The sequence below is a fragment of the Amblyraja radiata genome, chromosome 1 (genome assembly GCF_010909765.2).
Source record: "Amblyraja radiata isolate CabotCenter1 chromosome 1, sAmbRad1.1.pri, whole genome shotgun sequence".
Lineage (NCBI taxonomy): Eukaryota > Metazoa > Chordata > Chondrichthyes > Rajiformes > Rajidae > Amblyraja > Amblyraja radiata.
Genome location: NC_045956.1, coordinates 189,916,797 through 189,941,715, shown reverse-complemented (window position 1 = coordinate 189,941,715; position 24,919 = coordinate 189,916,797). Strand labels below are relative to the sequence as shown.

The 24,919-nt window shown below is 48.9% G+C and overlaps 1 protein-coding gene across 3 annotated transcripts in view; it reads left to right on the top strand.

Annotated features, from left to right (window-relative positions):
• The window catches only part of LOC116982817 (disintegrin and metalloproteinase domain-containing protein 12-like), a 118,636-nt gene that overhangs the window by 27,594 nt on the left and 66,123 nt on the right, over positions 1-24,919 (top strand). For all 3 annotated transcript variants that reach the window (XM_033036316.1, XM_033036298.1, XM_033036307.1), the window contains exons 2-4: positions 13,583-13,695; positions 18,682-18,758; positions 23,632-23,740. In XM_033036316.1, coding sequence (XP_032892207.1) covers positions 13,583-13,695; positions 18,682-18,758; positions 23,632-23,740 — 299 coding nt within the window. The remainder of the gene's footprint in view (positions 1-13,582; positions 13,696-18,681; positions 18,759-23,631; positions 23,741-24,919) is intronic.

The following is a 24,919-nucleotide window of genomic DNA, read 5'->3' as shown; positions in this document are numbered from 1 at the left end:
CTGGATGCAAACATCTCGATCTTTAGTGTTCCATGAGTCACCAAGTCATTGATACTTAGTGATCCAACATCCATTCTGCTTTGACATTGATTTTACGTGATGATACACCAGTGCCAAATGAGGTTAGGTAAATTATCACCGGATACTTTGACTTGATTGCACCCATGCGATTAACATATGACACCACTAAAGTGTATCAACTTGGATTTGCGCATGCAGATTATGCATATTTGCACAAAAACCTTTAACCCTTAGAATGCACCTCGTGTCTATAGGTAGTTGATACCATATAACTGAAGAATTGGTAACTCATGCAAATCCCATCACCTCCGTAACTAGAGATGGTATTAGTAAATTCCCATCTTGAGCACTAGAAACATAGAAACATAGAAAATAGGTGCAGGAGTAGGCCATTCGGCCCTTCGAGCCTGCACCGCCATTCAATATGATCATGGCTGATCATCCAACTCAGTATCCCGTACCTGCATTCTCTCCATACCCCCTGATCCCTTTAACCACAAGGGCCACATCTAACTCCCTCTTAAATATAGCCAATGAACTGGCCTCAACTACCTTCTGTGGCAGAGAATTCCAGAGATTCACCACTCTCTGTGTGAAAAATGTTTTTCTCATCTTGGTCCTAAAAGATTTCCCCCTTATCCTTAAACTGTGACCCCTTGTTCTGGACTTCCCCAACATCGGGTACAATCTTCCTGCATCTAGCCTGTCCAACTCCTTAAGAATTTTGTAAGTTTCTATAAGATCCCTCCTCAATCTTCTAAATTCTAGCGAGTACAAGCTGAGTCTATCCAGTCTTTCTTCATATGAAAGTCCCAGGAATCAGTCTGGTGAACCTTCTCTGTACTCCCTCTATGGCAAGAATGTCTTTCCTCAGATTAGGAGACCAAAACTCTACGCAATACTCCAGGTGTGGTCTCACCAAGACCCTGTACAACTGCAGTAGAACCTCCCTGGTCCTATACTCAAATCCTTTTGCTATGAATGCTAACATACCATTCGCTTTCTTCACTGCCTGCTGCACCTGCATGCCTATTTCAATGACTGGTGTACCATGACACCCAGGTCTCGTTGCATCTCCCCTTTTCCTAATCGGCCAGCATTCAGATAACTTCAGTTTGTAATATAACTGAAGATTTTCTGACGAAGGTTAGTGGAGCAATGCTAAATACTGATCGTCCACCATAGTGACTTTCATGGAGGTAAATAACGAGACCTACTTACCAGTGTCTCTAACTCCAGGTCCCTTACCTTTGCTGGAGTTCCAGCGAAATTTCATTCGCAGCCTCTGTCCATGTTGTAATATCCATTAGATAGCTGATGCTGCTGGCAAACTTCACTTGTAGTGGCTAGTCCGTCACCGACGGAGCAGCAATTTTAGAGGCAAAGCATACCACTTCCCCTCATGTGATTGTGCATTATGTATTAAGCATGGGACCCCGGCACACAGTCATATTCGGGTTCCTGTTTGGAGTTAATCCATACTAACCTTAGACACTCGTTTAGAGTGGGAGTAATTGCACCTGAACCAGGTGTCACCATGCATCTCCTCAACTTGTCTGTGCATGCCTGTGTACCAAGCATGTTTTGCGACTCCATCTCCCATGGTCTTATAATATATATGGCTCCATCTTCATCCTTTATACATCCGAATGGGAGGACTTATGCAACCTGAACCAGGTGTGCCTCAGGCATGTGTGCATGTATTTTAGCACCATCTCCATCACTGCGCTCAACCCAGTGGGAGGAATGGCAACCCTGAACCAGGCGTTGCTTCAGGCGCATGTGCATACTCCTGTAGCACTCTCTCTACCACTCTGTCCTTTGAGTGGGAGGAACTTGCAACCCTGAATCAGGAGCTACTGCCTGACGTGCCTTGAGATGGAGCGTTATTCGACTGCGACGAATCGCAGTCTCGCCTGACATAGATGCCCAAGCCTTGGCACTCACTCTGAGTTGAGTTTGTCTGGTTGCTTCCTTCAGCAGCCGCCAGGACTAGCTGTGCAAATCGATGCTCTGTTGGTATCCTCATTCCCCAAACAGGCTGCATGTGCTAGTGACTCTGAATCATAGAATCATAGAATCATAGAAAGTAGGTGCGAGAGTAGACCACCAGGTCCGTCGAGCCCGCACCGCCATTCGCTCATGGCTGAACACTAAACAGACACCCTTACCCACAAACAGTAGACACAAGACACAGAACACAAGACACTACCCTCCCCTTTATACCACTATCACCCCTCTCCACCCTAAGAACCGCGTGATCTCCTGGGGGAGGCAAAAAAACGGATAAAAACCCAGGTCCAATTCGGGAAAAAAATCCGGGAAATTCCTCTCCGACCCCAATCCAGGCGATCGACACTTGTCCAGGAGATCACTCAGGTCTTACTATACTAACCATACCTAGGTCCATATCCCTGCCCTCTCCCCGTAGCCCCTTATCCCCTTGGCAGCTAAAAAACCATCTATTTTAGATTTAAATATATTTAATGTTTCTGCTTCCACTGCTCCCTGGGGCAGTGAATTCCATAAATTAACCACCCTCTGGGTAAAGAAGTTCTTCCTCATCTCAGTTTTAAAAGAGCCCCCCCTTATTCTGCAACTATGTCCCCTAGTTCTAGTTTCCCCGATCATTGGGAACATCCTCGGTGCATCCACCCGATCAAGGCCCCTCACGATCTTATATGTTTCAATGAGATCGCCTCTCATTCTTCTAAACTCCAAAGAGTAGAGTTCCAGCCTACTTAACCTTTCCTCATATGTCAATCCCCTCATTGCAGGAATTAATCTTGTAAACCTTCGCTGCACTGCCTCCAGGGCTAGTACATCCTTTCTTAAGTATGGACCCCAGAACTGTACACAGTATTCCAAATGTGGTCTCACTAATACTGTGTACAGCTGCAGCAAGACCTCCGTGTTTTTATACTCAATCCTCCTAGCAATAAAGGCCAAAACTCCATTGGCCTTCCTGATTGCTTGCTGCACCTGCATACTAACTTTTAGTGATTCATGTACTACTACCCCTAGATCCCTTTGCGTTGCATTACAACGCAGCTCCTCCTCATTTAGAAAATAACTTGCCCTATCATTTTTTTTCCCAAAGTGAATGACTTCACATTTATTAGTATTAAATTTCATCTGCCAAGTTGTTGCCCACTCACCTAACTTATCTATATCCTTTTGCAGACTCTTCCTATCCTCCTCATCCCCTACTTTTCCTCCCATTTTTGTATCGTCCGCAAATTTTGATATATTACACTTGGTTCCCTCCTCCAAATCATTTATATAAATTGTGAACAACTGGGGTCCCAGCACCGACCCTTGCGGAACCCCGCTAGTTACCGGTTGCCATCCCGAGTATGAACCATTTATCCCCACTCTCTGCTTCCTATTTGTTAGCCAATCCTCTACCCATGCTAATATATTACCCCCAATCCCATAATTTTTTATTTTTAGCAATAGTCTCTTATGTGGCACCTTGTCAAAAGCCTTTTGGAAGTCCAAGTATACCACATCCACCGGTTCCCCTTTATCCACCCGGGTTGTTACTTCCTCAAAGAATTCGAGCAGATTCGTTAAACAGGACTTCCCCTTCACAAAACCATGCTGGTTCTGTCCGATGAAGTCATGTTTATCCAAGTGCCCCGTTAGTGTTTCTTTAATAATTGTCTCTAACATTTTACCCACCACCGATGTTAGACTAACCGGTCTATAGTTACCCGCCTTCTGTTTACTTCCTTTTTTAAATATAGGTGTTACATTGGCCATTTTCCAATCCACTGGGACCGTTCCTGTCTCCAGGGAGTTTTGGAAAATTATCACCAATGCATTCACAATCCCCACCGCTATCTCCCTCAAGACCCTTGTATGTAATCCATCAGGCCCAGGGGATTTATCCTCCTTCAGTCTCATTAATTTCCCTAATACCACCTCCTTGGTGATCTTAATAGTATTTAGCTCCTCCATTCCTACCGCCCCCTGTTTATCCAGCGTTGGAATATTTTTTGTGTCTTCTATGGTGAAGACTGATACAAAATACTCGTTTAATGCCTTTGCCATTTCCATGTTCCCCACCAACAACTCTCCAGTCTCACCCTCCAATGGACCAACGTTCACCTTAGCCACCCTTTTTCTTTTTATATAGCTATAAAAACTCTTACTATTAGTTTTTATGTTGTTCGCTAAATTCCTTTCATAGTCTATTTTCACCGTCTTAATTAATCTCTTAGTTATTTTTTGCTGACCTTTAAATGCTTCCCAATCCTCTACCCTCCCACTATCTCTGGCTACCTTGTATGCCCTTGCCTTCAGCCGAATACTATCCTTTATAGTTTTACTGAGCCATGGCTGACTGTTCTTACCCTTACCCCTTTTTTTCTTCATAGGAATAAATGTTTCTTGAAGGTTATACAGTAGATCCTTAAACGTACACCACTGCTCACGTACCGTCTTATTCTTGAGTCTGCTATCCCAGTCAACTTTGATCAGCTCAGTCCTCATACCTTCATAATCCCCCTTATTTAGACTAAGTACCCTAGCCTGAGTTTCAACCTGCTCCCCTTCTATTTTAATATGGAATTCGACCATATTGTGGTCACTTGTTCCCAACGAGTCCCTAACTATGACATTTTTAATTAATCCTACTTCATTACACAGGACCAGATCCAAGATTGCCTCCCCCCTTGTCGGTTCTGTGACATACTGTTCTAGGAACCCGTCTCTAATACATTCTATAAACTCTTCCTCTAGTCTACCCTGCCCAGTTTGGTTTGCCCAATTAATATGAAAATTGAAGTCCCCCATGATTACAGCAGTTCCCTTTTTACATGCGTCAACTATTTGCAGATTTATGTTCTGACTAACAGCGTCACAACTATTTGGAGGTCTATAAATTACACCCACTAGTGTTTTTTTCCCTTTGTTATTCTCTATCTGTACCCAAGCTGTTTCACTATCCTGATCCTTCAACGTAATATCCTTCCTCTCTATTGCCGTTATTCCCTCCCTTATTAAAAGGGCCACCCCTCCTCCCTTTCTTTCCTGTCTATCTTTTCTAATTGTCGAGTACCCCTCTATATTTAACTCCCAGTCCTGATCCCCTTGCAGCCATGTCTCCGTAATGGCCACGATATCATAACTATATATATTTAATTGCACCGTTAATTCATTTATCTTATTTCGAATACTCCGTGCATTTAGATAAAGCACTTTCAGATGATTTTTACTACCCTTCCTTTCTGTTTTTGCCCCTTTTACATCTAGAGCTTTATCTTCACACATTCTGGATCCTCCTGTCACATTTTGATTTTCCGTTTCCCCACTGATACCCTGCTCTATTTCCTCTACCCCTGCCGTTATTACCCCCCTTGATACCTCCCCCCCGCTACTTAGTTTAAAGACCTCTCTACTGCCCTAGTTATATGATTTGCCAGGACCCCAGTCCCAGCACCGTTCAGGTGAAGTCCGTCCTTACAGAACAGATCCCCCCTGTCCCAGTACTGGTGCCAGTGGCCCAAGAAACCAAACCCATTTTTCCCACACCAGTCTTTGAGCCACGCATTCAGCTTTTTAATTTTACGTACCCTCGCCGATTTGGCCCGTGGCTCAGGTAGCAATCCGGAGATCAGTACCCTCGAGGTTCTGCTTTTTAATTTATTCCCTAACTGCTCAAACTCCTTCAGCAGATCCTCCTTCCTCGTCCTTCCTATGTCATTGGTCCCCACATGGACCACGACCACTGGATCCTCCCCCTCCCTCTGCAAATTTCTCTCCAGCATCGCAGAGATATCCTTAACCCTAGCACCGGGTAGGCAACACAGCCTTTGGGACATGTTCTGCTGGCCGCAGAGAACCTTATCTACCCCCCGAATAATACTATCCCCTATTACAACGGCATTTCTAACTCCCCCCTCTTGAATGGCCCCCTGATCCACGGTGCTGCAGCCAGGTTGCTCATCCCTCCCACAGCCCCTGATCCCGTCCTCACATTGAGTAAGAGCCTCGGTCATGCTTGTCAGGGACAAGGGCTGTGGCTCCTGCCGCATCTCCTCCTGGTTCCCCCTACCTGCCTCGCTTATGGCCACACCTTCCTTTCCTTGCTCACTAACTACTGAATTAATTAAACTGGTCGGTGTGACCATCCCCTGGCACAAAACATCCAGGTAATACTCCCCCTCCCTGATGTACCGCAGCGTATGAAGTTGGGTCTCCAGCTCATCAATGCGGAGCTCGAGTTCCGCTAGCCTCAAACACTTACTGCAGCTGTAGGGATCTTCTACATCAATGGTGTCGACAAATTCCCACATCTCACAGTATTGGCACATCTCCTGGCCGCCCATCTTATATAAGTAATTAACTGGTCCTATTTAAGAATCCCCTACCCGGATTACTGTATTGATACACCCCTTATTTATATAATTCTACCTCCTATAAATGGGAAAGTACTCACCCCAGCCGTAAATTACCTACTGGTTTGGCTGTCTAGTGGTAATTCCGTCCGCTCTTCCTGTCTGGTCCACTGCTCCCTTGCAGTGCGTGGCAAACCTCTTAGCCTCTGTTAGCCTCTCGAGTCGCGGCTCCGTCCGTCCTCCCTCGTCGACAGCCCGGGCCTCACCTGTGGCACCGCGGTCGTGACGTCCCTTCCGTTCCTGCAGAGCCTTCCTGTCCTGGGCGGAGTCACACCTCGACGCTTAGCACAGTCCTCTCTCCTTTCCGATGCTAACGCAGTATACAGAGAAGGACTGGAGCGCCTCTGGTCCCCGTACATCCGACATAGTGGGAGAAATGCTGGACACAAACCTGCCAGTTATTTGTCATGGGCGAAGACGTTTACATGAATGAAGACGCCCATCACAGTTAAATCAGAGATTTGATACTTATTGATATGAATAAAGTCGGCGTCTTGGGGCAGAATCTTCCACAGTCCCTTTAATGAGCGGAATTACCATGACGCCACCATGTGTGGCTCGCACAGGTGACTGATCGGTACAGCTCAACAAGGCTTTCCAAGCCAGGGATCTAGACCGCCATGGCAGGTCCGATTATACTCCACAATTTATTGGTGTAAGTGATAATAACATTTATCTTTTGGTTATGATAGTCACAACGTGACCTAATGGGAACTATATAAATGCCCACCCTGTATACCATACTTTAAAAGAATACACTATAACTAGTCCACACAACCCATGTTTCGGAACCCTAGACTCACGTACCTGCATAGTTACCGGTGGTCTTGAGGTAAGCCCAAAGGCCCCTGATGTAGGTTCCATTCCCGTCCTTGATTTTGAGGGTAGGACTGCCGGGGTGCATGGATTATATGTAGTATATTATCCCTGAAGGCAAACTTGGGCCTAGGCCTGAAGACCTCTACAATGCAATACAATACAATACAATACAATTTATTGTCATTTGAGCCTCAGTGAGGCTCAAACGAAATTCTGTTTCCACAGCCATACAAACAAAGACAATTCCTAGACATACACACAATTTGATTCACACAAACATCCATCACAGTGGACCCACTGTGATGGAAGGCAAAGTCTTTTCTCTCCCCTGTTCTCCATGTCTCCCCCAATGTCCAAGCCCCAGGCGGGCGATGATAAGTCCCACGGCTATTTTAGGCCGTGCCAGGCGATTTACGGCCCCGCTCCCGGTCTCGAAGTTGGAGCCCCCGGCGGGCGCTGGAATGTCCCATGGCCATGAAGCCGCGCCAGGCGATGTACGTCCCCACTCCAGGTCGTTCCAACCCCGCGACACGGGCTGGAGAATCGCGTTGCTGGAGCTCCGGGAAGCGGTCTCTCTCTCCCCCCGGACCCGCGAGCTCCCGATGTCCCAGTCCACCGGACCTGCAGCTGCGTTGCTGGAGCCTCCGAGCCCCAGGAGTCGAGTCGCAGCAGCGAGTCACCACCGCTCCCCACGCTCCAAGGCCGGCCAGCCCCACGATGGTGAATAGTCCGCAGTTCCGCAGTCTCCCGAGCCCCCGGGTCGTTCAGGTTGGAGGCCGCTCCACGGTGCTAGGCCCCAACGACAACGGAGACCCGACAGGGAAAAGGTCGGGTCTCCCAGACAGGGAAGAGATTTTGAACAGTTTCCCCCTGCCCCCCCCCCCCCCCCCCCCCCCGCCCCCCACATATACACATTTAAAACCAGTATTAAAAAACACCAAACACTACATTTAACTAGACAAAAAATAAAAAAAAGACAGACAGGCTGTAGGAGCCGCTGCAACGGGTGAGCCGCGCTGCCAACCTATTGCAGATCTGCCTACAGAATCAGTTTTCTGGCTGCTACCAGCTTAGAGAAATGCTACTGCCTTTGGACGTAAGGGTGATGTTGCCGCTAGTAACGTGAGGAGGACTATGGTATTTTATTCATAAATGTAGAATGTGCCCTGGACACACTTCCAGGGTTGGGGTCAGTCACACACTGACCCCTTGCACTGCTTTCCACTGAGGGAAGATTTGTAAGCAGCCCTGAAGACAGGCGCTGCTGTAGTTCCCCGAGGACCTGCGCTGATATGGCCCTGATTCGTGGACCATAACAGGATGGGTTTAACGTCCGAGGATGTACCCTAAAATGACGGAGGGGAACCCTCCTTGTCGGGATCGTCCAGCCCAGGCCTCTCCGACTCCGTATGGTTGCCCTCCTTTTGGGCTGCCGAAGTCGGGGTCGCTGACCGTAGCCAGCATCACCCCGCGGCCTGAATAAAAACCCTCGGGAGTCGCTGACCGCACTGTCAGCGACTCGAGCAGCAAACCCGACGGCCACCGGCTACCCGCATTTCCACGGTCCGTAGCCGGCATCCCCGTGGTCCAATTGGTTTCCCCCTGGTCCGACCGGGTGTCGCCCGTATGTAATATCCAACAGGAAACTCTGCGAGAAGAGATTCCTGCAACAAAGGACAACCTGAAAAGTAAGCTTGAACTTACCTGTAGAACTTACCGCTGGAGGAGCAGCACGCCTGCCAGCCAGTCGTTGTGCTACGCGTCGACGTAATGATGCGCATGCGGACTGGCGGGTTCTTCACGTAGTCACTCACATGACTCCGAAGTAAAATAGACAACAGGTGCAGGAGTAGGCCATTCGGCCCTTCGAGCCAGCACTGCCATTCAATGTGATCATGGCTGATCATCCACAATCAGTACCCCGTTCCTGCCTTCTCCCCATATCCCCTGACTCCGCTATCTAACTCTGTCTTGAAAGTATCCAGAGAACCTGCCTCCACTGCCCTCTGAGGCAGAGAATTCCACAGACTCACAACTCTCTATGAGAAAAAGTGTTTCCTCGTCTCTGTTCTCATTGGCTTACCTCTTATTCTTAAACTGTGGCCCCTGGTTCTGGACTCCCCCAACATCGGGAACATGTTTCTAGCATGTCCAAATCCTTAATAATCTTATATGTTTCAATAAGATCTCCTCTCATCCTTCTAAATTCCAGAGTATACCTGGGTTCGATCCTGACTACGGGTGCTGTCTGTACGGAGTGTGTATGATCTCCCCGTGACCATGTGGGTTTTCTCCGGGTGCTCCGGTTTCCTCCCACACTCCAAAGACGCGAAATTTTGTAGGTTAATTGGCTTCAGTGAGAGGGGAAAGATTTAATAGGAACCTGAGGGGTAACTTTTTCACTGAGGAGATGGTGGGTATATGGAACGAGCTGCCAGAGGAGGTAGTTGTGGCAGGCATTCTAACAATGTTTAAAGGATATATGGACTGGTACATGGATAAGAAAGGGATATGGGCCAAACACAGGCAGGTGGGACTAGCTTACCTGGGGCATTTAGCATGAGTGAGATTTCCACTTGCCAGCATTAGGCAACTTTGTAAGCTTCTGCCCGAGATTCATTGTAATCATTAATTACTCCTGTCAGCTACAGATGAATCAATGTTCCTCTTGGGCATTTGTGCCTTAAAGGAATATTCCCCTTTTGCAAATTACATATTTGCAAATTGCGGGCAGGTGCAAATTATATATTTGTTTAAGTAAGTGCAGGTCCCTGCAGTTTGCCGGTTGTTAAACTGAACCATTTTATTCTAATTCTCTCTTGATTGTAGAGCCAGTGTCCTCTCCCACCTCTCCCATCTCTTCATTGATCTCATCCCTCATTAGCAGTGCTGTCTCACCACCTTCTGTCACAGTCACACAGCACGGAAACTGGCCCTTTGCCCCAAATGTGTAGGAGGAAACTGCAGATGCTGGTTTATACCGAAGATAGACACAAAATGCTGGAGTAACTGAGCGTAACTCAGCGGGACAGGCAGCATCTTTGGATAGAAGGAATGGGTGATGTTTTGGGTTGAGACCCTTTGGCCTAACTTGCCCATGTCAACCAAGATACCCCATCTACACTAGTCCCACCTGCCCGCATTTGACCCATATCTCTCTAAACCTGTCCTATCCATACACCCTTCTGTGTCTTTTAAATGTTGTTATGGTCCCAGCCTCAACTACCTCCTCTGGCAGCTTGTTCCATACACCCACCACCCTCTGCGTGGAAAAAGTTCCTATTAAACCTTTCCCCTCTCGTCTTAAACCCATATCCTCTGGTCGTGTCTTATGAATTATGCATTCCGGCCCATCGCAAGTGCGGAAGAATCCGGAACATTTAGTTCCTGGTTTGTGTGCCTTGTGGCCACGGTTTTGTCACGATCATTTACAATTGTTTTACAGTTTGTTTATTGCCTTAAGGGCCTGTCCCACTTAGGCTAGTTTTTAGGCGACTACAGGTGACTAGGCTGTTGCCACGTGGTCGCCGGGGTGTCGCCCGTATGGTCGTGAGTCGTCTCCTCAGTCGCCCAAAGAGTCGTTGCGTCTTTCTGGTCGCCGCTGGATTTTCAACATGTTCAACAATGTTTTCGGCATCAGTGGGTTTGATGCCAATGAGCATAGTTTGACTTCTGCTGACGTAGGTGCTGTCGTAGTTGTCGCCAGGTTAACTGGCGTAGGCTGCCGCCGGGGTAACTGGCGTAGGCTGCCGCCGGGGTAACTGGCGTAGGCTGCCGCCAGGTTAACTAGCGTAGGCTGCCGCCAGGTTAACTAGCGTAGGCTGTCACCAGGTTAGCTGGCATAGGCTGCCGCCGGGGTAACTGGCGTATGATGCCGCCGGGGTAACTAGCGTAGGCTGCCGCCGGGGTAACTGGCGTAGGCTGCCGCCAGGTTAACTAGCGTAGGCTGTCACCAGGTTAGCTGGCATAGGCTGCCGCCGGGGTAACTGGCGTAGGCTGTCACCAGGTTAGCTGGCATAGGCTGCCGCCAGGTTAACTAGCGTAGGCTGTCACCAGGTTAGCTGGCATAGGCTGCCGCCGGGGTAACTGGCGTATGATGCCGCCGGGGTAACTAGCGTAGGCTGCCGCCGGGGTAACTGGCGTAGGCTGCCGCCGGGGTAACTGGCGTAGGATGCCGCCGGGGTAACTGGCGTAGGCTGCCGCCGGGGTAACTGGCGTAGGCTGCCGCCGGGGTAACTGGCGTAGGCTGCCGCCGGGGTAACTGGCGTAGGCTGCCGCCGGGGTAACTGGCGTAGGCCGTCGCCAGGGGTAACTGGCGTTGTCGCCGGCGCTGACCTCCGTTTTTTTTGATGTTAAAGAAATGATTCTATTTCAAATTTTATGCCAAAGGGGGAGACTAGTCGCCGGTTGTTCGGCGACCTGCTATGACTAAGACAGTCGCCTAAAAATAGCCTAAGTGGGACAGGCCCATTATTAAGTCAAGAATCAAGAGTGTTTTTTAGCGACTGTCGCCGATTCTGCTGGGACCAGGGTTGGGTCTGCTATTGTCACTGGAACCAGTGGTGGGTCTGCTGGGAACAGTGGTGGGCCTGCTGGGACCAGGGTCGGGTCTGCTGGTGTCATTGGGACCAGGGTTGGATCTGCTGGGACCAGGGTTGTGTCTGCTGTGACCAGGGTTGTGTCTGCTGGGACCAGGGTTGTGTCTGCTGGGACCAGGGTTGTGTCTGCTGGGACTAACGGTGGGTCTGCTGTGACCAGGGTTGGGTCTGCTGGGACCAGGGTTGTGTCTGCTGGGACTAACGGTGGGTCTGCTGGGACCAGGGTTGTGTCTGCTGGGACCAGCGGTGGGTCTGCTGGGACCAGCGGTGGGTCTGCTGGGACCAGGGTTGTGTCTGCTGGGACCAGGGTTGGGTCTGTTGGTGTCACTGGGACCAGCGGTGGGTCTGCTGGAGGTGCTGGGACCAGGGTTGGGTCTGCTGGAGGTGCTGGGACCAGTGGTGGGTCTGGTGGAGGTGCTGGGACCCTTTGCTGGAACTTGCTGGAAGGAAGTCACAATACAGCTTTATGGGAGCTTGGTCAGGCTGCATATGGAGTATTGCGTGCAGTTCTGGTCGCCTCCATTACAGGAAGGATGTGGAGGCTTTGGAGAGGGTGCAGAGGAGGTTTACCAGAATGATGCCTGGATTAGACGGTTTCAGCTACAAGCACTTGGATTGTTTTCTCATTACGACAGAAATTGAGGGAAGATTTGATAGAAATATGTAAAATGTTGATATATGGATAGGGTGGACAGAACCTTTTCCCCAGAGCAAAGAAGTCTTTCTGCAGTTGTACAGAGCCTTAGTGAGAACACACCTGGAGTATTGTGTGCAGTTTTGGTCCCCTAATTTGAGGAAGGACATTCTTGCTATTGAGGAAGTGCAGCGTAGGTTTATTCCCGGGATGGCAGGACTGTCATATGCTGAGAGAATGGAGCAGCTGGGCTTGTACACTCTGGAGTTTAGAAGGATGAGAGGGTATCTTATTGAAACATATAAGATTGTTAAGGGTTTGGACACGCTAGAGGTAGCAAACATGTTCCCGATGTTGGGGGAGTCCAGAAACAGGGGCCAGAGTTTAAGAATAAGGAGTAAGCCATTTAGAACGTAGACAAGAAACACTTTTTCACACAGAGAGTGGTGTGTGTGGAATTCTCTGCCTCAAAGGGTGGTGGAGGCAGGTTCTCTGGATACTTTCAAAAGAGAGCTGGATAGGGCTCTTAAAGATAGCGGAGTCAGGGGATATGGGAAGAAGGCAGGAACGGGGTACTGATTGGGGATGTTCAGCCATGATCACATTGAATGGCGGTGCTGGCTCGAAGGGCCGAATGGCCTCCTCCTGCACCTATTGTCTATTGTCTATTTATTGAAATGTCCAACACTAGAGAGCATAACTTTAAAGTGAGAGGAGAAGTTTAACGGAGATGTGTGGGGCAGGTTTTTACACAGAGGGTGATGGGGGCCTGGAACGCTCAGCCAGGGGTGGTGGTGAAGGCAGATATGATAGTGGTGTTAAAGTGGCTTTTAGACAGGCTCATGGATATGCAGGGACTGGAGGGATATGGATCATGTGCAGGCAGAGGAGATCAGTTTTACATGGCGTCAGGTTTAGCACGGACATTGTGGGCCGAAGGGCCTGTTCGTGCGCTGGACTGTTCAGTGTTTGTGTCTCTGTGTTTGACATTTACTCTGCGTGCTATCAGCCGTGGTCCATTCACATCCCAGCCCGGGGACTGTAGAGACCACCCACCAGAGACGTATATTCAGTGACGTGGCCTCTGTTTCTCTTTGTTTCCCAAGCTGCAGACGGACTCCACAGGAAGAGCCTTCTGGACGAGTTGACGGATTACACATTTGTGTTCCCGTACGTGGTCTCTGGGAAGAGGAAGCGGAGTCTAGCCACTGTTCCCCAGGTAATTCCTCCGTCAGCTTCCACAGTCGGAGGGCACGGGCGTGACGGGCTTCGACCCACCTGCCCCTGTCCCCAACACAGTCACGGGAGGCCCACTGGCACAAAGCTCAGTTTAGAGGTCCAGCATGGAAACAGGCCCTTGGACCCACCAAGTCCGCATCGACCAGCGATCCCCGCACGCTAATGAGCCTGTCCCTCTTACACGACTGCCGGCACCCGTCATAGGTCGTTGTAGGTCGCCGAAAAATTTCACCATGTTGAAAATCCAGCGGCGACCAGAACAAGGTACGACTCTTTGGGCGACTACTCACGACCGTACAGGCTTTACCCCGCAACATGTCGACAGGGTGTCTATCGCCTGTATGGTCGTGAGTCTTCTCCTCAGTTGCCCAAAGAGTCGTAGCGTCGTTCTGGTCGCCGCTGGATTTTCAACATGTTGAACATTTTCGGCGACCTGCAAAGACCTATGACGGATGCCGGCAAAAGTCGCGTAAGTGGGACAGGCCCATTACATCAGCGACAATTTTTACACTTATCAAGCCAATTAACCTACAAACCTGTACGTCTTTGGCGTGTGGGAGGAAACCGGAGCACCTGGAGAAAACCCACGCAAGTCACAGGTAGAACGTACAAACTCCGTACAGACAGCACCCATAGTCGGGATGGAACACGGGTCTCCAGCGCTGCATTCGCTGTAAGGCAGCAACTCTACCGCTGCGCCATCGTGACATTAGGCAGAGAGTCACAGCTGAGTGTCGGCACTGGGCCTGTACTCGCTGGAGTTTAGAATAATGAGGGAGGACCTCATTGAAACGTACAGAATAGTGAAAGGCCTGGATAGAGCGGATGTGGAGAGGATGTTTCCACTAGTGGGAGAGTTTAGGTCATAGTCACAGAATTAAAGGACGTCTTTTAGGAAAGAGATGAGGGGGAATTTCTTCAATCAGAGGGTGGTGAATCTGTGGAATTATTTGCCACAGAAGGCTGTGGAGGCCAAGGCAGTGGATATTTTTAAGGCAGAGATAGATAGATTGTTGATTAGTGCGGGTGTCAGGGGTTATGGGGAGAAGGCAGGAGAATGGGGTTAGGAGGGAGAGATAGATCAGCCATGAATGAATCAGTTATGAGCTTAGGGGCACAGTAACAGGCCCTTTGGGCTACACTGCCTCAGCAAGGCCAGCAGCATAGTCAAGGAACAGTCTCACCCTTGGTTACTCTCTCTTCTCCCCATTCCCATCAGGCAAGCGGTACAGAAGTGTGAAAACACACAACTCCAGATTTGGGGGCAGTTTCTTCAAAGCTGTTATCAGGCAACTGAACCATCCTATCAACAACTAGAGAGCGGTCTGGACCTCCCATCCACTTCATTGGAGACCCTCGGACTATCTTAAGTACTCCAGGTGTGGTCTCACCAAGACCCTGTACAACTGCAGTAGAACCTCCCTGCTCCTATACTCAAATCCTTTTGCTATGAATGCTAACATGCCATTCGCCTTCTTCACTGCCTGCTGCACCTGCATGCCTACTTTCAATGACTGGTGTACCATGACATCCATGTCTTGTTGCATCTCCCCTTTTCCTAATCGGCCACCATTCAGATAATAATGGTGACCAACATGTCCCAGCTACACTAGTCCCGCCTGCCTGTGTTTGGCCCTTATCTCTCTAAACCGGTCCCATCCATGTACTAGTCAAGTGGCTTAAATGTTGATATCATTCCCACCTCACCTGCCACCCCTGGCAGGTCATTCTATATATTCACCACTCTTTGTGTGAAAACGTTGACCCTCAGGTTCCTATTTAATCTGTCCCTTCTCACCTTAAATTACAGACCTGTGAGTTTATGTGGTAGGCAAGTTACTGGAGGGTTTCTGTGGTTGAGGATATACATGCATTTAGATAGACAAGGACTGATTAGGGATAGTCAGCATGGTTTTGTACATGGGAGGTCTTGTCCCATAAATCTTATTGTGTTTTTTAAGATATGACCAAAAAGGTCGATGAGGGCAGAGTTGTAGATGTTGTGTACATGGACTTCAGTAAGGCGTTCGACAAGGTTCCACATGGTAGGCTGCTCTGGAAGGTTAACAGCAAGGGTTCCAAGGAGAGATTTATTATATTAAGTAAGTAAGTAAGTAAGTTTATTGGCCACGTATTCACATACAAGGAATTTGCCTTGGTGCTCCGCCCACAAGTAACAACATGACATACAGTGACAGTTACGAATGACTCAGAAAACACTAAACATGAATAATAATAAAATATTCATGATAAAACACCATTGATCAAGCATGTGAACCAACAAAATACCAGATCAAAGGGAGGCTACAGATTTTTGGCTGTTGAGTAGAGCAACTACTCGTGGATAAAAACTGTTTTTATGTCTGGCTGTGGCAGCTTTGACAGTCCGGAGTCGCCTTCCAGAGGGAAGTGACTCAAAGAGTTTGAGGCCAGGGTGAGAGAGGTCAGAGATGATCTTGCCCGCTCGCTTCCTGGCCCTTGCAGTGTACAGTTCATCAATGGAGGGAAGGTTGCAGCCAATAACCTTCTCTGCTGATCGGACGATTCACTGCAGCCTCCAGGTGTCGTGCTTGGTGGCTGCGCCAAACCAGACCATGATGGAGAAGGTGAGAACAGACTCTACAATGGCCGTGTAGAATTGGACCATCATTGCCTGTGGCAGATTGTGCTTCCTCTGCTGCCGTAGGAAGTACATCCTCTGTGGTGCCTTTTTGACTGTGGAGTGAATGGTAGCCCCCCACTTAAGGTCCTTGGAGATGATGGTTCCCAGGAACTTAAAAGACACCACAGATATGACTGTGGTGTTGTTGATGGTGAGTGGGGTGAGGGGAGGGGGAGCTCTCCTAAAATCTACAATCAATTCCACTGTCTTAAGAGCATTGAGCTCTAGGTTGTTGCTACGGCACCAGGACGCCAGCTGTGACACTTCCTGTCTGTAGGCAGATTCCTCCCCATCCTGGATCAGTCCAATCAGGGTTGTGTCGTCCGCAAACTTGAGAAGCTTGACAGGAGTCAGTGGAGGTGCAGTTGTTGATGTAGAGAGAGTAGAGGAGAGGAGAGAGTACGCAGCCTTGCATATTGTATATTAATGATTTGGACGAGGAGATTGAAGGCTTTGTTGTCAAGTTTGCGGATGATACGAAAATAGGTGGAGGGGCAGGTAGTGTAGAGAAAGCAGGGACTCTGCAGAAGGACTTGAACAGGTTGGGAGAGTGGGCAGAGAAGTGGCAGATGGAATATAGTGTAGCAAAGATTCATGCATTTTGGTAGTAGGAATAAAGGCGTAGAATATTTTCTAATTGGGGAGAGAATGCAGAAATTGGAGGTGCAAAGGGACTTGGGAGCTGGTGCAGGATTCATAAAAGGTTAATCTGCAAGTTGAATGGGTAGTAAGAAAGCAAACTCAATGCTAGCATTTATTTCAAGACGGCTTGTATACAAAAACAGATGCAATGCTGAGGCTCTACAAGGCACTGGTCAGGCTGCATTTGGAATATTGTGAGCAATTTTGGGCCCCATATCTGAGGAAGGATGTGCTGGCTCTGGAGAGGGTCCAGAGGAGGTTTGTCGGCACTGGGCCTGTACTCGCTGGAGTTTAGTGAAAGGCTTGGATATAGTCACAGGTAGAACGTACAAACTCCGTACAGACAACACCCGTAGTCGGGATGGAACACGGGTCTCCAGCGCTGCATTCGCTGTAAAGCAGCAACTCTACCGCTGCACCATCGTGACATTAGGCAGAGAGTCACAGCTGAGTGTTTGTCGGCACTGGGCCTGTACTCGCTGGAGTTTTGAATAATGAGGGAGGACCTCATTGAAGCATACAGAATAGTGAAAGGCCTGGATAGAGTGGATGTGGAGAGGCTGTTTCCACTAGTGAGAGAGTCGAGGACTAGAGGTCATAGCCTCAGAATTTAAGAACGTTCCTTTAGGAAGGAGATGAGGAGGAATTTTGCTAACCAGAAAGTGGTGAATCTGTGGAATTTATTGCCACAGAAGGCTATGGAGGCTGTCATTGCAGACATAGATAGATTCTTGATCAGTATGGGTGTCAGGAATTATGGGGAGAAGCCAGGAGAATGGGGTTGAGAGATAAATCAGTCATGATTGAATGATGGAGTAGACTTGATGGGCCGATTGGCCTAATTCTGCTCCTATCACAGGAACTTCTGAAGGTACAGTGAAATTCCTTCTCTGTATACATTATAGTTTCACAGAGTGCTGGAGTAACTCAGCGGGTGGGTCAGGCAGCATCTGTGGAGAACATGGATAGGTGACGTTTCACAGAGTGCTGGACTAACTCAGCGGGTCAGGCAGCATCTGTGGAGAACATGGATAGGTGACGTTTCACCGAGTGCTGGAGTAACTCAGCGGGTCAGGCAGCATCTGTGGAGAACATGGATAGGTGACGTTTCGGTTTGGGACACGTTGTACAAGGTGGATTACACCGAGACAGTTGCCATGTTTCTGGCGCCATCTTGCATCCTTCAAGTTTCAAACTGCTTAAAGTCTCATCTCAGCCTGAAGGCCCGTTGTCCTGGCGACGGCACTGGGTTGGGGTTGCTGGGGTCGGCCTGGCCTGGCCATGTTGTCGATGTTCTCCATCGCACCTTCCCCAGTTACTGCCTCAATAGACAATAGACAATAGGTGCAGGAGTAGGCCATTCGGCCCTTCGAGCCAGCACCGCCATTCACTGTGATCATGGCTGATCATCCACAATCCATACCAATGTTGTGATGGTCTCTGCCCCCACCTCCCCGTCAGGCAGCGAGACCAGGATCCAGCCCTTACCCCCCCCCCCCCCCCCCCCCCCCCCCCCCCCACTACCCCGCACTCCCCACCCCCCTGTGGGGAAAAGTCCTTCAGCTGAGCGGAGCTGAGGGGCTTGTGTGCGGGTTCACCCCCCCAATGCCCAGTGGGGGTGACCGGGGAGAGGGCAGCCACTGACCATCTGCTTTGTTACAGGGCACGTACCCAGAGCATGTCAGCATCATGGTGGAGGTCCCGGGGGAGCGGCTGATCCTGGACCTTCGTCGCAACACGTGAGTGAACACGGCTGTTCAGGGGGTGGGTGACACTGTGTAAACACGGCTGCGGAGGTGGGTGGGGAACACACAGAGATGCTGCCTGTCCCGCTGAGTTACTCCAGCATGTTGTGTCTATCTTTGGTATTTTCAATGTTGTTACATTTCTTGATCAACTACCTCCTCTGGCAGCTTGTTCCATTCACCACGCTCTGTGTGGAAAAAGTTGCCCCTCAGGTTCCTGTTGAATCTCTCCCCCCTACCTTGTCAATCGACAATAGGTGCGGGAGGAGGCCATTCGGCCCTTCGAGCCAGCACCGCCATTCCTCTGGGGTTTTCATTCAGGTCGGGTCGGGGGGGGGGGGGGGGTACCATGTAATCCCATGCTACCTGCTCCATGGTCGGATAGTCGGTGACTAAACCGTCTCCCCCACCTGGTTTGTAGTCGGTGACTAAACCGTCTCCCCCACCTGGTTTGCCAGGTGAGGAGGGGGCTTTGGACCCCCAGCAGGACCAAAAACAAGACCTGTCAAAGGGCGGATGAGCTTCTAGCGAGCCAGCGGCAATCCACACTTCAGTAGAAGTTGCGATCATTGTCATACACAGCATTGTAAGGAACGATGATAAAACACATTCACACCAAAATCCTAGACTTCCAGCGGCAGAAGTCGGCAGGAACTGGAGGACAGAGATGTGTGGTGCGTCCGTCACCGTTCCTGTCGGAAACCAGCACCACTGCGTCGCTAATGTTTTCAACGATGATGAATGAATGTCTGAAGAAGGGTCTCAACCCGAAACGTCACCTATTCCTTCACTGCATAGATGCTGCCTCACCCGCTGAGTTTTTCCAGCATTTTTGTTTACCTATGAATGAACAAATACTCTGGGTAGAAGACTCTGTGCATTCCCATCCTTCCCAACTGGGGATTTACTAGGAACGTTTCGTTCCCAGTTCCCTGTCCTGTGGTCATGCTTCCGTAATGAACATTCCATCACATTTTGTCACAGTCAGTGCTTTGACTTGTTGTAAGTGCTGCTAAATGTTTAATTACAGTGCCATTCACTTTAAACCTGTGTCTCTCCATGACCCTATTTTCAGTAATATCCTCTGCGCATTCACCCTATACACCTCCCCTGGCAGCTTGTTCCATACTTCCACCACCCGCTGTCTGAAAAAGTTGCCCCTCGGGTTCCTTTTCAATCTTTCCCCTCTCACCTTAAACCTATGTCCTCTGGTCCTCGATTCCCCTACTCTGGGTAAAGAGACTCTATGCATCTACCCGATCTATTCCCCTCATGATTTTGTATACCTCTATAAGATCTCCCCTCATCCTCCTGCACTCCAAGTAATCAAGTCCTAGCCTGCCCCAACTTCTCCCTGTAGCTCAGGCCCTCGAGTCCTGGCAACAGCCGCGTAAATCTTCTCTGCACTCTTTCTAGCTTAATGCCATCTTTCTGATAGCAGGCTGAGCTTAGCAGCTTCATGAGAAGATCCAGCCACAAGAGTTCAATAACAACTCCATGGTCAGATGCACAATAGACAATAGACAATAGGTGCAGGAGTGGCCATTCAGCCTTTCGAGCCAGCACCGCCATTCAATGTGATCATGGATGATCATCCACAATCAGTACCCCGTTCCCGCCTTCTCCCCATATCCCCTGACTCCGCTATCTTTAAGAGCCCTATCTAGCTCTCTCTTGAAAGTATCCTGAGAACTGGCCTCCACCGCCCTCTGAGGCAGAGAAATCCACAGGTTCATGTGAAAAAGTGTTTCCTCGTCTCCGTTCTAAATGGCATACCCCTTATTCTTAAACTGTGGCCCCCGGTTCTGGACTCCCCCAACATCGGGAACATGTTTCCTGCCTCTAGCGTATCCAAACCCTTAACAATCTTATATGTTTCAATGAGATTCCCTCTCATCCTTCTAAACTCCTGCCTGTAGTGTGTCCAAACCCTTAATAATCTTATATGTTTCAATAAGATCAAAACTGCACACAATACTCCAGGTGTGGTCTCACTAGGGCTCTGTACAACTGCAGAAGGACCTCTTTGCTCCTATACTCGACTCCTCTTGTTATGAAGGCCATCATGCCATTTGCTTTCTTCACTGCCTGCTGTACCTGCATGCTTACTTTCAGTGACTGATGAACAAGGACCCCCAGATCCCGTTGTACTTCCCCTTTTCCCAACATGACGCCATTTAGATAGTAATCTGATTGGCCTTCTCTGCACACGGGTTATGATTGGTGAGGATGTAGGTAAAAGGGGCTTCCAGAATAAATTTTGCTAGCCCTTGCTGTCTCCTCCCCTTCCTTAACCCTCTAGCTGTCTCCTCCCACCCTCCCACCCGCCCGCCCTCGGGCTCCTCCCCCTCCTCCCCTTTTCCTTCTTTCTCCCACCCCCCATCAGTCTGATGAAGGGTTTCGGCCCGAAACGTCGCCTATTTCCTTCGCTCCATAGATGCTGCTGCACCCGCTGAGTTTCCCCAGCAATTTTGTGTACCTTCCAGAATAAATACCTGATGTCTGCCCCAGCTACGTGTCGTTTGTTCTTTGCTGTCTGTCGTGGGATAAAGTAGATCCTACACTATTATAACATTGTGTACCAACACTATGTCTCACTGTGGTGTTTGTCTCTTTGCACAACCTGTTGGACGTGTGTGTGGCGTGACTGTACTTGTCTCCGCCACAATTTGTCTCCCAATTCTGCCTGTGATTAATGAGCATCTCAAACAACTCTCCTGTCACAGTGATTGGCAGTGATCCCGTCCCCGACAATTCTCTGCATGAAAATAAAATCCCAGAGCTGACATCGTAACTTTGCCAATAATTTAACTCCTTCAAACACGAGCGATTCCCTTCAGGCATCCATTCAGCTCAGTGTTGTTTATTTTGCCCATGTTCAGTGAAAAGCTTTTGTTGCGTGCTAACCTGTCAGCAGAAAGACAAACATAGACACATAGAAACAGAAAATAGGTGCAGGAGGAGGCCATTCGGCCCTTCGAGCCAGCGCCACCATTCATTGTGATCATGGCTGATCATCCCCAATCAATAACCCGTGCCTGCCTTCTCCCCATATCCCTTGACTCCACTAGCCCCTAGAGCTCTATCTAAATCCATCCAGTGACTTGGCCTCCACTGCCCTCTGTGGCAAGGAATTCCATAAATTCACAACTCTCTGGGTGAAAACGTTTTTTCTCACCTCAGTCTTAAATGACCTTCCTTTTATTCTAAGACTGTGGCCCCTGGTTCTGAACTGGCCCAACATTGGGAACATTTTTCATGCATCTAGCTTGTCCAGTCCTTTTATAATTTTATATGGTTCTATAAGATACCCCCTCATCCTTCTAAACTTCAGTGAATACAAGCCTAGTCTTTTCAATCTTTCCTCATATGACAGTCCCGCCATCCCAGGGATCAATCTCGGATGATCACAATCGACCCATTTACAGTGTATAGATACATGATAATGGAATAACGTTTAGTGCAAGGTAAAGCCAGTAAAGTCCGATCAAGGATGGTCCCAGGGTCGTCAACGAGGTAGACAATAGACAATAGACAATAGGAGCAGGTGTAGGCCATTCGGCCCTTCGAGCCAGCACCGCCATTCAATGTGAACATGGCTGATCATCCCCAATCAGTACCCCTATCCTGCCTCTCCCCATATCCCCTGACTCCGCTATCTTTAAGAGCCACAGGGTCAGGGTGGGCAAGTTGGGCCGAAGGGCATGTTTCTAGGTGTATCACTCTATGACTAGTGTAGATGGGGCATTTAAAAAGGAACTGCAGATGCTGGAAAATCGAAGGTACACAAAAAAGCTGGTGAAACTCAGCGGGTGCAGCAGCATCTATGGAGCGAAGGAAATAGGCAACGTTATTATGGGGCATTGTTGGCCGGTGTGGGCAAGTTAGGCTGAAGGGCCTGTTTCCATGTTGTATCACTCTATGACCAGTGTAGCTGGGCTGAAGGTCCTGTTTCCATGTTGTATCACTCTATGACCAGTGTAGCTGGGGCATGTTGGTCAGTGTGGGCCCTCTGCACATCAATGCTATGAAGGGTCTTGCCATTAACTGTGTCCTCTCTCCGTACATTCAACCTCCCAAAGTGCAACACCTCACACTCACACAGATTCAAGGACAGTTTCTTCCCAGCTGTTATCAGGCAACTGAACCATCCCACCACAACCAGAGAGCAGTGCTGGACTACTATCTACCTCATTGATGACCCTCGGACTATCCTTGATCGGACTTTGCTTTATCTTGCACTAAACTTTATTCCCATATCATGTATCTGTACACTGTAAATGAATCGATTATAATCATGTATTGTTTTTCTGCTGACTGGATAGCACGCAACAAAAGCTTCTCAATGATGCCTGGAATGGCAGGCATTGTCTACAGTGTTGGGTAGACTTGCATAGTGTTCTCTGGACTGCCAGAGGTTGAGTGCAGACTTGATAGTATATGAAATTATGACAGGCATAGATAGGGTAGACAGTCAGAATCTTTTTCCCAGGGTGCAAGTATTAAAAACTAGAGCTGCATAGCTTTAAGCTGAGAGGGCAAAATGTTAAAGGAGATGTGCGGGGCAAGTTTTATTTTTCCACAGAGGGTGGTGGGTGCCTGGAACAAGCGCGTGGGTATGTGGGGAATGGGGGGGATATGGATCACGTGCAGGCTGGTAAGAGATGGTCTTGGCATTGTGTGGAGGAGGCAGGAGGCTGGGCCTGAAAGGGAAAAATATGTCAGCCATGATTGAATGGTGGAGCAGATTTGATGGGCCGAATGGCCTAATTCTGCTGCTGTTTGATGTTGGGCACAGACGTTGTGGGCCTGGTCCTTGTCCTGTGGCAGATGTGTGTTGATGTCCACTGTCATGTTTGTGCCGCAGGCTGCTGCTGCCGAAGGGGTTCCAGGTCTCTCACTACGACTCGAGCGGCACCCTGGTGACGGAGACTCTGGTGAACGGGACCTTGGGGACGGAGAAGGACTGGCAGCCGGTGAGGATTATCGACAAACTCTCCCACCCACACTACATTCATTGCAGTCAGCTCTCACCCTGGCCACAAACTCTTTGAATCACTTCCCTCTGGAAGGCGACTCCGGACTGCCACAGCCAGGCATAAAAACAGCTTTTTTCCAAGAGTAGTTGCTCTACTCAACAGCCAAAAATCTGTAGCCTTCTTTTGCTCTGGTATTTTATTTAATTCACATGTTTAATCAATAATGTTTTATTATTTATGCTTCATGTTTTATGTGTCATTCCTAATTGCCAATGTATGTCATGTTGTCACTTGCGGGCGGAGCACCGAAGCAAATTCCTTGTATGTGAATAGTTGGCCAATAAACCTATTCATAAACATTTATTCATTCAGATTGGGTCTCGGCATTGGGACATCATGTTGCACTTGTATAAGATGTCGGTGAGGCTGCGTTTGGAGTATTGTGTTCTGCTTTGCTCACTCTGCTGTGGGAAACATGTGGTTAAGTTGCAAAGAATGCAGAGAAGATTAGTTTAGTTTATTCTTGTCATGTGTGCTGAGGTACAGTGACAAGCTTTGCCAGGACTAGAGGGTGTGAGCTACAGGGAGAGGTTGAGTAGGCTGGGTCTCTATTCCATGGAGCGCAGGAGGATGAGGGGAGATCTTATAGAGGTATACAAAATCATGAGAGGAATAGATCGGGTAAACACACAGAGTCTTTTGCCCAGGGTAGGGGAATTGAGAACCAGAGGTCAGGTTCAAGGTGAAGGGGAAAAGATTTAATAGGAATCTGAGTGGTAACTTTTGCACACAAAGGGTGGTGGGTGTATGGAACATGCTGCCAGAGGAGGTAGTTGAGGCTGGGACTATCCCAACGTTTAAGAAACAGTTGGACAGGTACATGGATAGAACAGGTTTAGAGGGATATGGACCAAGCGTAGGCAAGTGGGACTAGTGTAGCTGGGACATTGTTGGCCGGTGTGGGCAAGTTGGGCTGAAGGGCCTGTTTCCACACTGTATCGCACAATACTCTTAAATCGGCCCCACCAACGTATTGTACAACTGCAACATGACCTCCCAACTTCTACACTCATACTCTGAATGAAGAAGGCCAATGTGCCAGAAGTCTTCCTGACCACCCTATCTACCTGTGACGCCACTTTCAAGGGACTATGTCCCTGTACTCCTAGATCCCTC